This window comes from Scyliorhinus canicula, chromosome 3, assembly GCF_902713615.1.
Source record: "Scyliorhinus canicula chromosome 3, sScyCan1.1, whole genome shotgun sequence".
In the NCBI taxonomy this organism is placed as follows: domain Eukaryota; kingdom Metazoa; phylum Chordata; class Chondrichthyes; order Carcharhiniformes; family Scyliorhinidae; genus Scyliorhinus; species Scyliorhinus canicula.
In genome coordinates this window covers 167,986,679-168,001,903 of record NC_052148.1, presented here as the reverse complement: position 1 = coordinate 168,001,903, position 15,225 = coordinate 167,986,679, and the positions used below count along the sequence as shown (strand labels likewise).

Sequence of the window (15,225 nt, the reverse complement as noted above, 5' to 3'; positions counted from 1 at the left end):
CAACGATGGGCATGCCCAGAACATATGGGCATGGTTCGCTGGGCTCCCCGAGCACCTAGTACACCTATCCTCGCCCCCCAAAGAACCTGCTCATCCTCGTCCCGGTCATATGAGCCCTATGTAGCACTTTGAACTGTATGAGGCTAAGCCTCGCACAAGAAGAGGAGGAGTTCACCCTTTCCAGGGCATCCGCTCACGTCCCCTCCTCAATCCCCTCACCAGCTCCTCTTCCCATTTACCCTTCAGCTCCTCCACCGAGGCCTTATCCACCTCCTGCATAACATGGTACACGTCCGAAATCTTCCCTCCTCCAACCCACACCCCCGAGAGCACCCTGTCCCGAACCCCCCGTGGGGGCAACATAGGGAACCCCGCCACTTGCCGCCTGGCAAACGTCCTAACCTGCATGTACCTAAACATGTTCCCCGGGGGAGCCCAAACTTCCCCTCCAACTCACCCAGGCTCGCAAACCTCCCATCTACAAACAGGTCCCTCAACCTCCTAATACCTGCCCTGTGCCAGCTAAGAAACCCCCCATCGAAGCTCCCCGGGACAAACCGGTGGTTCCCCCGTATCGGGGACTCCATCGAGCCCCCCACCTCTCCCCTATGCCGTCTCCATTGCCCCCAAATTTTCAGGGTAGCCACCACCACCTGGCTCGTAGTATACCTCGTTGGAGGGAGCGGCAACGGCGCTGTTACCAGCGCCTCCAGGCTCGTATTCACACAGGACGCCGTCTCCATCCTCTTCCATGCTGCCCCCTCCCCGTCCATTACCCACTTATGCACCATTGCTGCGTTGGCAGCCCAGTAATATCTGCCCCGCTCCCTGATAAGACTGTTTATTGCCCATCTCTAATTCAGGGTCTGGCACGGGGTTCAGGCCAGACTGATAAAAGATGGGAGGATGCTTTCACTGAAGGATATTAAAGATTCATTTGGATGTTTCCAGCAGCTTTCATGGTCACATCTTCTGGTGTTGGCTCACGAATGACCAGATTTATCGCATTTGGCTTCAGCAGCAGGAATTAAACTTGTGACCTCTGTTTGCTTTCCCAGTTCAACAACTGGATCACCGCCCCCTACCCCACGCAGATTCCTCCTCCTCTCCTTCATTTCCTCATGGTAATTGAGGCCCATTGTGGTGACTCTACCATCACCCCATTTAGATCAGCTAACTCAGGATGTAGCAGGGAATAATCGAGTTTCATCTTAGTCTCTGTGGCTTAGCTATCTGCCAGATAAACTTGCTGAACAACTGGGAAGCCTTTTGTTTTTGATTTATGAAGTTTAAATTCGAAATTATATATAGAACATAGAACAGTACAGCACAGAACAGGCCCTTCGGCCCTCGATGTTGTGCCGAGCAATGATCACCCTACTCAAACCCACGTATCCACCCTATACCCGTAACCCAACAACCCCCCCTTAACCTTACTTTTTTAGGACACTACGGGCAATTTAGCATGGCCAATCCACCTAACCCGCACATCTTTGGACGGTGGGAGGAAATGGAGCACCCGGAGGAAACCCACGCACACACGGGGAGGACGTGCAGACTCCGCACAGACAGTGACCCAGCCGGGAATCGAACCTGGGACCATGGAGCTGTGAAGCATTTATGCTGACCACCATGCTACCGTGCTGCCCATATATCGCAGGGTTATAGGAAACACCCACTAATAACAATTGAATGTGAAAGTTTGAACCTTACAACAAGAATTATTCTATTTCTATTTGAAGTTGATGTAGTGTGATGGTAGTCACCAGCTTGAAAATATAACATTGCTGGTGACTTGATGCCTGATAGAGGCAGCAGTCCAATAAACATGTTCAGTGAGTGAATAATAATAATCTTTATTGTCACAAGTAGGCTTACATTAAATCTGCAATGAAGTTACTGTGAAAATCCCCTAGTTGCCACATTCTGGCGCCTGTTCAGGTACATGGAGGGAGAATTCAGAATGTCCAAATTACCTAACCTACCTAACATGGTAGGTGATGGTTCTTGTTCATAGAGCTGGTAAATTCGACTGATTAATTAACCAACTTCGATCCGGTAGAATTAATAGTGTCGAAAAAGGAATGACCAAGTTAGCTGGCTATCCAAGAACTGAATAGGTCCATCTTTTAAACGTTTTTAAACTCCTTATCTCTTGGACCGGTCTTTGACTTTGGTTGAGGATGGTTCCATGGAACATTTGCTGCTGGGGCAGGCAGTTGAGAAGAAAAGGAGTTGTATTTGACTTGAAACATGTACTCTGTTTCTCTCCCCACAGATGCTGCCAGACCGATAAGACCATATATAGGAATAGAATTAGGCCACTCGGTCCATCGAGTCTGCTCCGCCATTCAAACGTGGCTGCTATTTTTCTCATCCCCATTCACCTGCCTTCCCCCCCCCATAACCCCCTGATCCCCTTATTAATCAAGAACCTATCTATCTCTGTCTTACGCTCTCCTATGAGGAGCATCTAACCTGTCAAGTTCACTTAAAAATGGTGTACTGTCCGATAGGCTGGTAGATAAAGATTCAATACTAGCCTTCAAAAGGGAACTGGATAAATACTTGAAGGAAGGAAAAAATTACAGGGATTTGGTGAATGACTGATGGAGTGGGATTAACCAGATTGCACTTTAGAAAAAGCTGACATGGATGGGCTGAAGGGCCTGATTCTGTGCTGTATGATTCCTTGTTAACCATCCATTTTGGGGATGGAGGGGTTGGATTTCATTCGGATAAGCAGTGCTCTGCAGGCTACATTAATTCCCCAGGGGTAGTTGTTAGGTAATAATACCAAGGAGGAATGCCATATGATTGAGGCTGTTTGTATGGGCGGGAAAGGTGCTGAGGGTTGGGAGGACCCTGCTACAGAGGCAGAGGCAGGAGGGTGGGGTTGGCGTTGCTGAACTTGCTTCATTATTATTGGGCGGCGAATGTGGACAAGGTGCGGCGGTGGTGGAAAGGAGAAGGGGTAGAGTGGGTTAGGATGGAGGAGGAATCTTGTAAGGGGTCTAGTTTGAGGGCTATGATGACGGCAACGTTGGCTCCGAGTAGGTATTCAGGGAGCCCAGTGGTGCAGTCCACGGTGAAGATATGGAATCAGCTGAGGAGGCATTTTAGGGTGGAAGGGATGTCGGTGCTAACGCTGCTGTGCGAGAATCATGGGTTTGAGCTGGGGGGTGGATGGATAGCGTATACAGGAGGTGGAGAGAACTGGGGCTGGTCAAGGTGAGTGATTTGTATTTGGAGGAAGGGTTCGCCAGCCTGGAGGAGCTCAGGGAGGGGGTAGAGTTGCCGAGGGATAGTGAGTTCAGGTATCTACAGGTTAGGGATTTTGCACGAAAGGTCTGGAAGGAGTTCCCTAGATTGCTGGGATACACCCTGCTGGAGCGACTGCTGCTTCTGGGTGTGGAAGGGGAGGAAAGAATTGGGGATACAAGTGGCTGAGGGAGCAGGGAGGCGACCACTGGACTGCACCACTGGGCTCCCTGAATAACTACTCGGAGCCAACGTTGCCGTCATCATAGCCCTCAAGATCAAGGAGAAATGGGAGGCAGAGTTGGGGATGGAGATCAAATTGGGAGAATGGAGTGAGGCACTACGAAGGGTAAACGGGGCCTCCTCTTGTGCAAGGATGAACCTGATACAGTTTAAGGTGGTGCACAGGGTCCATATGACTTGGGCGAGAATGAGTGGGTTCTTTCAGGGGGTAGCAGATGAATGTGAGAGGTGTGGGCGGGGGCCAGTGAATCACGCGCATATGTTTTGGGGTTGCGAAAAATTGGGAAGATTCTGGGCAGGAGTGTTTGTGGTCTTAGCCAGGATAGTGGAGGAGGAGGAGGTGGACCCAGACCCTTGGGTAGTAATATTTGAGGTTTCAAGGAGCCGGAGCTCATGGAGAGGAGGAAAGCCGATGACGTGGCCTTCGCCTCTCTGATTGCACGGCGACAAAATTTGCTGGTGTGGCGGTCGGCATCGCCACCAGGGGTACCAGCATGGTTAGGTGACCTGTATGACTTCCTGTGGTTAGAGAAGATAAAGTATGACTTAAGGGGCTCAGCAGGGGAGTTTGAGAAAAGGTGGGGGATGTTTGTGACCGTGTTTGAGGAGCTGTTCATCGCAATGTGTGGAGGGGTGGGTGATGGGGAGGGTGAAAAAGGAGAAAAATCTGTCCAAAATGTACAGCTGATTGTTGGGAAGTATGTTTCCCGGGGTGATTATTTGCTGTAACTTACTTTGATACAAGTTTGTAATAAAATGCGTTTAAAAAAAAAAAAAATATGATTGAGACTGTCTGCCCCTGAGGAATCAACGGAAATCTGTGCAGTGCAGTATGAAGCAGGACTATGCCAACATGTTTTCTCCTGGCCTATCAGTATACAACCAAGTGAATGTCCCTCTGCGAGCTCAATCACTTGAATTGCTTTATTCCCTGCATAAACATTTGTGTTCTATTCTGATAAACAAATCGAGGACATGTGTTCTGAGGTAGACAGGTCCCACCTGAATTGCTGGCTTATCTTTTTGTTTCCGATTCTGACAGGCCTGTGCATTTAAAATATTTTATTTGTCTTTCCCTCATCATTTGTTGTGAGAACAATCAAAAGCATTTGAATAAATAACCCTGTCACAATATACTTTAGTTAAGCCACTGAAAGGGCTGAGGTTATTCATATCGCAACTTCCCAATGTTCCAAGGATCAAAGGTCAAATTTATGAATATTTTACTTAATTGAAGATGAAAAGAGCAGTTGCTCGGAGTATAGACTGCTAAGTGATGAACATATCGGCCAAGCGTAACAATTTGTGAAGTACAGCTGTGTCATACAAATGGCAACCAATTTACCAAGAAATGTTATTTTGGATCAAGATTTTCTGTTCATTAAATACAAATTGAGCAATTTGGAGTATGTATTCATTCTACAACCCCGCCCAGCCCCCCTTTTGATGATCCTGATAAAGTAGTTGTATTTGGTAAACAATGTATTCATAATGTAAGTGTGTAATAATATTGTTTAAAAATTGTACTAGGTAGCACAGTGGCGTAGTGGGTAGCACTGCTGTCTTATGGCGCCGAGGACCCAGGTTCGATCCTGGCCCTGGGTCACTCTCCGTGTAGAGTTTGCACGTTCTCCCCGTAACTGCGTGGATCTCACCCTCTCAACCCGAAGATTGGCCACGCTAAATTGCCCCTTAATTGGAAAAATAAATGCATTGTAAATTGTGGTAAATGGGTTTTGCACAATAAAAGATGGAAATTTAATTGATAACATTTGATACTTGCAGGGCTTTAGGGGTTGATTGTGTTTCAAAGGATGCTATGAGTTCAGCATTTATAAACTCTATCTCTTGCGGCGTTGTGCACCAGGAGGCGGGATCAAGGGCAGTATTCAGGCCAAGTAAGGTTAGAGGCTGAGGTAAATCAACGGGTTGGGCTCTGAACCTCACTGTAAAAGCTGCCAACACATGATGGAGTCTAGGAAGTTGTGTTTGAAGGAGTGCATTCCGTGCACAGCATTTGTGAATGAGAGGCTGGGAAGCTGTTTTGGGGGCAGGGAGCTGGAAGAGATTTTAACTTGGTCAGTATGTCTTGCTTACTTTTCTAGGGGAAGGCAGCATGTTATTTAGCTCATGGAAGGATGCTGCAGGCAGGCAAATTCAGTGGCCAATATGTTCACGTTCTGAAAGATTCACCAAAGTATAATTTAGAAAAGGATATGGTGACGTAGTGGTATTTTCACGGGTTTAGTAATCCAGAGACCCAGAGTACTGCTCTGGTGTCCCAGGTTCAAATCCCGCCACTGCAAATGTGAAATTTGGAATAAAAATCTGGAATTAAACCTTAACGATGACCATGAAACCATGGTTGATTGTCGAAATACAAATCTTGCATTCAAGTTCACACTGCAATACATTTCACTAGCCAGTGATTGACTGTTTTCTTGGCCCAGACACAACTGCTTAAGGGGTTTGTTTATTTATCTTCCCCCTTGTGCTTGAATGCATTTCAAGTACACTTCATTGATGCTAACTGTTTATAAACATTCTTGCTCTTCACCACATCAAAAGGAGCTAAGTGCTTTCACTTTCTCTTTTTTTTCTCAGCAGAAAGCACTTAATTCGCATTGTAGAGGGAGGGAGTCCTTCCGATGGAGTTTGGGGGGCACCTCGGGTATGGTTTGACCCACCTCTGGGTCCACCGTATCGGGGAGAATCCATCCCAATGTTTGCATTGTAGCACAATCTTAGTAGCCATGATATGTGAATTTAATTTGGATCAGGTAGAGTACATTTCCAAACAGTTAATCAGTACATTTGCTGGATGCCCAGATTGATCTGCAAAGCATTAGATTGTGCCTCGGATCTTATTGAAAGGTTTGCTAGGTACACCCTTGTGTCACTCCCAGAGGTGAAGCACAAGCGAAATAGTGTGTTTCAGATGAGAAGCAGCACTAAGGGCTTGTATAATTGGGCACTAAGCATTGGCTTTTTTCTGAAACTAGTTTTGTGACTATTATCTATTCCTTTTGCAGACGCAGAATGAAGACTTACGAAACTTGAATCTTGCCGGTCATGTTGGTTTTGACAGCCTTCCAGATCAGCTAGTCAACAAATCAACAACACAAGGATTTTGTTTTAATATTCTTTGTGTAGGTGAGTAAAATATGAAAGCACAAAATAAGGAACTTTGATTTACATAAAGCTTTTCATTTCCCGTAGTATCAAATGAAATAAACATCCACTTGCACTGTTTCATTGTTGTTGGTTCTTAGAATCATAGAATCCCCACAATGCAGAAGGAGGGCATTTCGCCCATCGAGTCAGCACTGACCCTCTAAGAGAGCACCCCAAGTAGGCCCACGCCCCCATCCTATCCACATAACCCCACTTAACCTGCACAGCTTTGGACTGTGAAAACCGGAGAACCCGGAGGAACCCCACGCAGACCCAGGGAGAAAGTGCAAACTCCACACAGGCAGTCATCCAAGGCTGGAATTAAACCCCGGGTCCCTGGCGCTGTGAGGCAGAAGTGCTAACCACTATACCATCCAAGGATGAATGTGGCCCACAAAGCTAGGGAAACGCTTGACCTGCTATGAATTATGTTTTTGGGATCTTTTATATCCACCTAAGCTGGCAGACATGGCCTTACTTTAACATCATATCCGAAAGACAGCACAATGACAATACACCCCTGTAGAACCATACTGAAGTGTCAATCATTTTTGGAAAGTTGTTGGGTGTGGAAGGCAGGATTCCTATGTAACCAACCTGTTGCAGCCATTCTGTAGCAGAGTGTGCAGTTCAGTGTCTGTATGTGCACTGAGGTAATAGAGTATGAAGTTGAAAGATGAGATAAATCAAAGGGGGCAATTGCAAATAAAAAGGTAAAGTCGCCATAATCCCAGATGACCATAGGGTGCTTTCTTTCCCCTTTGAGGGGGAATTACTGGAAGTCACATTGAGGAGCAGCACTTGCATAAACAGTGGACAGGATGCCACAAGTTGGTTATCATTGATTTTACTACAATACACTCCCTGTGACCACCACTCCCCGCTGGGGCACAGAGTCAGCCATAACGTTCACAGTAGTTGCAACTGGATGGTGTGATTGATTTATCTTTTCCACCCCTGAAATCTGAAATGTCCATATAAAAATCATACTTTTGAGAGGCCCTATGTGTTCCTCAGTTTATTCAGTGAATTGTACTGTATTAATTACAAGATCTTTACCCTCCTAAGCTATCACTTTTTGTTACATTTAGCAAAAGACACAGATTAGAAGGGAAGTAAAGGAGCTTGTGGGACCTCGGCGCCGAGCGGTAGCAGTGTTAACCACTGCGTCACCGTGCTGCCCTCTGGGTAGTTGGAAGATTTAAAATACATTGAACAACTCAAGTAATTGTCCCCCACAGTTCTTTTCCCTTTTAACTTGTCGAAGATTTGACTGCTTGCTGCTGTACAGGAACTTCTTCATGGTAACCTGTTCAGAAGCCCTAACCTCAAGCTCAAGCAATTCAACGTATTGCCAAGGTCTTGAATCATTGATGTGTTGCCATCTTTTCACTTTTCACAAATCCATAGGTCATTAATACTTATATTTATTTACATATATGTCTGTGAATTTTTTTTTAAAAAGTGTCATCTTGACTCAGGGATAGTACTCTCAATTTGGAGTTGAACGTTTCAGGGTTCAAGTTCAACTTGAACATTTTGCAGGCAAGCAATAAGATATGGACACGCGGCAGATGAAATTTAATGCCAAATGTGCGACGTTTTGGTAAGAAGAACAAGGAAGGGCAGGTTGAGAAAGCGCTCGTAAAGGTATACGGAGCGTTCAAAAGATCTTGAGTTTTATAAATAGAGGCATGAGTACACGAGAAGCAAGGAAGTTACGATGAACCTTGAAATACAGGTTCACCCTCAACTGGAGCATTGTGCCCAATTCTGAGCACCAAACTGCTGCTGAGCTGAATAGTCTCCTTCTGTGATGAAAATATTCTGTGATTCTATATACACACTTGCACTGGAAGATTTGCATGGATATCTGACATGGCCCAAAAAAAAATAAAAAATAATAATAATCTTCATTGTCACAAGTAGGCTTACATTAACACTGCAATGAAGTTACTGTATACATCCCCCAGTAGCCACACTAGGGCGGCTGTTCTGATACACTGAGGGAGAATTCAGAATGTCCAATTCACCTAACAAACATATCTTTTGGGACTTGTCGGAGGAAACCGGAGCACCTGGGAAAACCCCCACAGACCCTGGGAGAACGTGCAGATTCTGCAGATAGTGACCCAAGCTGGGAATCAAACCCGGGGTCCCTGGCGCTGTGAAGCAGTACTACCCACTGCGCTACTATGCCGCCCAATAGGGTCGCAGCACGGTAGCACAGTGATTAGCACGATTGCTTCATAGCGCCAGGGTCGCAGGTTCAATTCCTGGCTTTGGTCACTGTCTGTGCGGAGTCTGCACGTTCTCCCTGTGTCTGCATGGGTTTCCTCTGAGTGCTCCAGTTTCCTCCCACAGTCCAAAGATCTGCAGATTAGGTGGATTTGCCATGCTAATTTGCCCATTGCCCGTAGTGTCCAAAAAGGTTAAGTGGGGTTACTGGGTTATGGGGATAGGGTGGAGGTGTGGGGCTTAAGTGGGGTGCTTTTTCCAAGGGCCGGTGCAGACTCGATGGGCTGAATGGCCTCCTTCTGCACTGTAAATTTTATGTTCTATGTTCCCTACCTGACACAATTCTGAGAACACCGTTACCAAAAGGACTGCAGGTTTAAAGAGCCAACCTGCCACCACTTCAAAGGAACCCAGGGTTGGATAATACTTACAGCTTTAGCAACATGAACCACACTCTGAGATAATTTAAAAAAGAAAATATTTTTTTGACCAAATATCTGTTACATATAATGATTAGGGAGTCCAGAAAAAAGAAAGAAGGGATGAATGTACATGGAATGACCAAGGAAGTGGCACTTTTCCTGTGAACGAATTGCTTTAGGAATGACCAACTTCACCTTCAAAAGGTGGAGGCAGGACGGGGGGACACTGACAGTCAGGGACCTATACACGGACGACAGGATCGCAACACTGGACGAACTGACAGAGAAATTTCAGCTAGCTGGGGGGAACGAGCTACGGTACCTGCAGCTCAAAAACTTCCTACGAAAGGAGACAAGGACGTACCCACAACCGCCACGACAGACACTATTGGAAGACCTACTGGACGCAAGTATCCTAGAGAAAGGGAACTGTAGTGACATGTATGACCGACTGGTAGATAGGGACGACACCGTACTGGACGCAACAAGAAGGAAATGGGAGGACGACCTGGGGATGGAGATAGGGTGGGGACTCTGGAGCGAAGCACTGCATAGGGTCAACTCCACCTCCACGTGCGCAAGGCTCAGCCTGACGCAACTAAAAGTGGTACATAGAGCCCACTTAACAAGAACCCGTATGAGTAGGTCCTTCCCGGAGGTGGAGGACAAATGTGAGCGGTGCCAGAGAGGCCCGGCCAACCACGCCCACATGTTCTGGTCTTGCCCCAGACTTGTGGAGTACTGGACAGCCTTCTTCGAGGCTATGTCCAAAGTGGTGGGGGTGAGGGTGGAGCCATGCCCGATAGTGGCGGTCTTCGGGGTTTCAGACCAGCCAGATCTATTCCTGGGGAGGAGGGCGGACGCCCTTGCCTTTGCCTCCCTGATTGCCCGCCGTAGAATCCTGTTTGGCTGGCGGTCAGCAGCACCACCCAGAGCTGCAGACTGGCTGTCCGACCTCTCGGAATCTCTCCAAATGGAGAAAATCAAATTCGCCATCCGAGGGTCGGACGACGGCTTCCACAGAACGTGGGAGCCATTCATGCAACTGTTCCGGGACCTGTTTGTGGCCAACGTACATGAGGAAGAATAGTCGGGTGGCCAAGAACCAGGGGAAAATGGACGGGAATCGGGGGAAGGTAGCCGGGGGGAGGGGGAGGGGGGGGGGGGGGGGGGGGGGGGGGATACGGGCTCGGTATGGGGGTTTGATGGCAAGCCAAGGCCCAAAACCAAACTATAAATAAATGCCTATAAACATGTGCCTCGGCCATATTGGGGAATGTAAAATATGTATGCTGGCTAAAGGGGGCGGCCACAATTATTGTTATGAAGATGCTTACCTGTAAATATTCATGTTAAATTTTTGTGTTTTCCTTTTTTTTTTCTCTCTCTCTCTAATAACTTGTAATTTGTCATATATAAAATATGAAAACTCAATAAAAAAACATTTATAGGAATGACCAACTTTACACAGCTTAGTGTTGAATCATTCTCAGTAAAGCAACAATCTGCTCAGTTGTGGCCTGCATCTCTCTTAATGTCAACTGAAAAGCCCAGAGTGTAGCGAATTGCCAATTTAAACTCACAGCTGGATATATTATATATCTTTTTAGAAAGTTTAATTTCTATTGTTTCTTTGTCCCTCCACCCCCAGTATTATGAAGCAGCCGAGTAGATCGCTGCCATTTACTACGCGAGAGATTGCCAACTCCCATCCCTTTGACAGTTCCATGTACTTTCCTTTCTTTTTCTCTTATTATGTTGCAGTGAAGTTTAAAAAGAAAAAATCATACATAACAAATAATTAAATAATTATCCATTTCTGAATGGATGATTTTGAATCAACCGTTGGAAGTATTTAAATCAGTATTTTAATTTTGAAATAATTTGGTAAATTTCTGAAAAGGGAATCCACAGACGAAACATCTTGGGTGGGATTCTTCGACCCTCCGTGCCAAAATCACGCTTGGTGCAGGGGCGGAGAATTACACAAAATAAGCTCCCATGCTGACACGTGATTCTCCAGGGTGAATGGGAAATTGTTGCCAGTCGCGGGCCGTTGAAAGCGGCCCCCGTGGCGATTCTCCGTGCTCGACGAGTAGCTGGCATGGACCTCGGCGTTCTGGCAGCGGGGGGGGGGGGGGGGATTGTTGGCTACCGATTAGCGGGCAGGGGGGGCTATGTTCTTCTGTGCTGGGTCCCTGTAGAGCTCCGCCATGTTGCGTGGGGGCCAGCGCAAAGACACCAGCCGTGCGCATGCGCAGCCACGTGGACGCAACCGCAGGACCCCGCTGGCAGCCAGAGCTGCAGGATGTACGCCGGGGCCCTGCTAGCCCCCTTGAAGACTGACAATCACCCCGGACTTTCTAGGAAAAAGTCCGGAGTGATTCTCACCCGTTTTCCAGCGGGCGTGGGGATTTAGTCCCCAGAAGGAAGAATCCTGTCCCATATCATTAATATGTAGCACTGAATTTGAGCCATTTAATTCAGTGTGTGAAGATTAATAGGTTTTTAAAAAATGGAAATTTCGCATGTTTAAACATAACACATTGTCATTTTTATTAAGTTCATAAATTAGTGAATGCTAACCGCACTAAATTTATATGTTAATGCTATTCCAAAGGCAATTTCATCCAGTCTATGTGTAGTCTGGAACAGGGGCAGGTGGTGAGGGAACCAACAAGATGGAAGAAATACACTAGACCTCATCCTCACAAAACTGTCTGCCACAGATGCATCTGTCCATTGACAGTACCGGTAGGAGTGAGTGACCACTGCACAGACCTTGTGGAGAAAAGTCCCATCTTCACACCGAAGATACCCTCCATCGTGTTGTGTGGCCCTACCACCGTGCTAAATGGGATGGATTCAGAACAAATCTAGCAACTCAAAACTGGGCATCCATGAGGTGCTGTGGGCCATCAGCATCAACAGAATTGTACTCCGCCACAATCTGTAAACTCATGTCCCGGCATATCCGCACTCTACCATTACAACCAAGCCAGGGAATCAACCATGGTTCAACGAAGAGTGCAGGAGGGCATGCCAAGAGCAACACCAGGCATACCTAAAAACGAGGTGTCGACCTGGTGAAGCCACAACACAGGATTACTTGCACACCAAACAACATAAGCAGTAAGAAGTCCCACCACCAATAGATCAGATCTAAGCTCTGCAGTCCTGCCACATCCAGCCATGAATGGTGGTGAACAATTAAACAACACGCTAGAGGAGGAGGGTCCACAAATATCCCCATCCTCTATGATGGAGGAGCCACGCACATCTGAGCAACAGACAAGGCATTTGCAATAATCGTCAGCCAGATGTGCTGAGTGGATGATCCATCTCGGTCTCCTCCGGAGTTCCCCAGCATCACAGATGTCAGTCTTCAGCCAATTTAATTCACCCCCGTGCTATCAAGAAATGGCTGAAGGCACTGGATACTGCAAAGGCTATGGGCCTGACAATATCCCGGCAATAGTTTTGAAGAGTTGTGCTCCAGAACTTGCCACGCCCCAAACAAAGCTGTTCCAGTAAAGTTACAACACTGGCATCTACCTGGCAATATGGAAAATTGCCCAGATATGCCCTGTAAACACAAAGCAGGAATAATCCAACCCAGACAATTACCGTCCTGAGAAAATGCTGGAAAATCTCAGCAGGTCTGGCAGCATCTGTAGGGAAAGAAAAGAGCCAACGTTTCGAGTCTAGGTGACCCTTTGTCAAAGCTAGATTCCAGCATCTGCAGTAATTTGCTTTTATCCAGTTACCGCCCTATCAGTCTGCTGTCAGCCTTCAGCAAAGAGATAGAACGGATCATCAACACTGCTATCAAGTGGCACTTACTTAGCGCTAACCTGCTCACTGATGCTCAGTTTGGATTCCGCCAGGGTCACTCAGTTCCTGACCTCATTACAGCCTTGGTTCAAACATGGACAAAAGAGCTGAACTCCAGAGGTGAGATGAGTGTGACATCAAAGCAACATTTGACCAAGTATGGCATCAAGGTGCCCTAGCAAAACTATAGTCAATGGGAATCGGGGGAAAACTCTCCACTGGTTGGAGTCTTACCTGACACAAAAGAAGATGGTTGTGGTGGTTGGAGGTCAATCAACTCAGTTCTGGGACATCACTGCAGGAGTTCCTCAGGATAGTGTCTTCGGCTAAATCATCTTCAGCTGCTTCATCAATGACTTTCCTTACAACGTAAGCTCCGATGTGGGGATGTTAGTGTTTAGCACCATTCACGACTTCTCGGACACTGAAGCGGTCCATGTGCAAATGCAGCAAGACCGTGACAATATCCAAACCTGGGCTGACAAGTAACATTTGCGCCTCCCTAGTGCCATGCAATGACCATCTCCAATAAGAGAGAATCAAACCATCGCCCCTTGACATTCAATGGCATTGCCATCACTGAATCCCCCGCTACCAACATCCTGGGCGTTAACATTGGCCAGAAACTATACTAGACTAGCCATATAAATACAGTGGCTGCAAGAGCAGGTCAGAGGCTAGGAATCCTGCGGCAAGTAACTCACCTCCTAACTGCCCAAAGCCTGTCCACTATCTATAAGACACAAATCCGGAGAGATGGAATATTCTGAGATGGAATATTCACCACTTACCTGGATCGTTGGAGCCCCAACAACACTCAAGAAGCTCGACACCATCCAGGGCAAAGTATCCTGCTTGATTGTTATCCCTTCCACAAACATTCACACCCTCCACCACCGACACATACCAGCACCATGACAAGATGTACTGCAGGAACTCCCCAAGGCTCCTTAGCCAAAGCCACGACCACTATCATCTCGAAGGACAATGGAGCTGTACCACCTGGAAGTTCCAAACCTAGTCACTCACCATCATGACTTGGAAATATATCACTATTCCTTCATTGTTGTTGGGTCAAAATGCTGGAACTCCTTCCCTAACCGCACAGTGGGCGTGCCTACACTAGATGGACTGCAGCGATTTCTGAAGACAGGTCACCACTACTTTTTCAAGGACAATTGGGGATGGGTGGGGTGGCACGGTGGCATAGTGGTTAGCACTGCTGCCTACGGCCCTGTGGACCCGAGTTCAATCCCAGATCTGGGTCACTGTCCGGGTATAGTTTGCACATTCTCCCTGTCTCTGCATGGGTTTCACCCCCACAACCCAAAGATGTGCAGGTTACGTGGATTGGCCATGCTAAAGTACCTCTTTACTGGGGAAAAAAATAATTGGGTACTGTAAACTTTTTATAAAAAGACAATTGGGTATGGGAAACACCTGTTGGCCCAGCCAACGAAGCACACAGCCCCTAAAAATTATTTTTAAAAAAAAAGGTAAATCTGATTTCTGTCAGTAAGTATTTCCTGTTGGAAAGACCAGAGAATGTTTTGCATTCTTGGGACTGCTGCTTTTGTTCATTAATAATGCAGCATCTGCTTAACATCACATGGACCCTGGTGGCCGAGGAAAAACAGTCTTCCCACTGAGTTTAGTTTATTCGTAATCATGAGCGTCCAGCAGAGTGCAAAATAACCTGAAGCCAACCACATGACTTGTTTTCCTCTGCATGAAGCATTTTGACATTCGTGTGTGCAAGTGACTAATTAGTATTTGAAAAGCTGCATGTTTATATGTAAGAAAATATCAAATTTCAACGTAATCCTGCAGCTGAAAGAAAGTTATTCAAGCAGGAAACTGCTTTCTTGTTTTTGTAAAGGGGTTATAAAATAAATCTCCTGGTTCAAAAAACCTGCTCCCTGACATCTATCTGTCAGTGCTGCTCAGTTTCCAGTGTATATTCAAGGGCACAGGCAAGGTTGTTTCTGCCCTCTGTTGTTTCAGAATGATCCTCTTTCCCCAAACAGAGTAATTGGCCCATTGAGATGATGGA

The 15,225-nt window shown here is 46.6% G+C and overlaps 1 protein-coding gene across 6 annotated transcripts in view; it reads left to right on the top strand.

The window, feature by feature from the left end:
- Nucleotides 1-15,225, top strand: part of LOC119963102 (septin-11) — a 124,835-nt gene that overhangs the window by 39,929 nt on the left and 69,681 nt on the right. For all 6 annotated transcript variants that reach the window (XR_005460034.1, XR_005460033.1, XR_005460032.1 and 3 more), the window contains exon 2: nt 6,537-6,657. Coding sequence is in view for 3 of the 6 variants with exons in the window: in XM_038791693.1 (XP_038647621.1) it covers nt 6,537-6,657 (121 nt within the window). In the remaining 3 variants the exon portion in view is untranslated. The remainder of the gene's footprint in view (nt 1-6,536; nt 6,658-15,225) is intronic.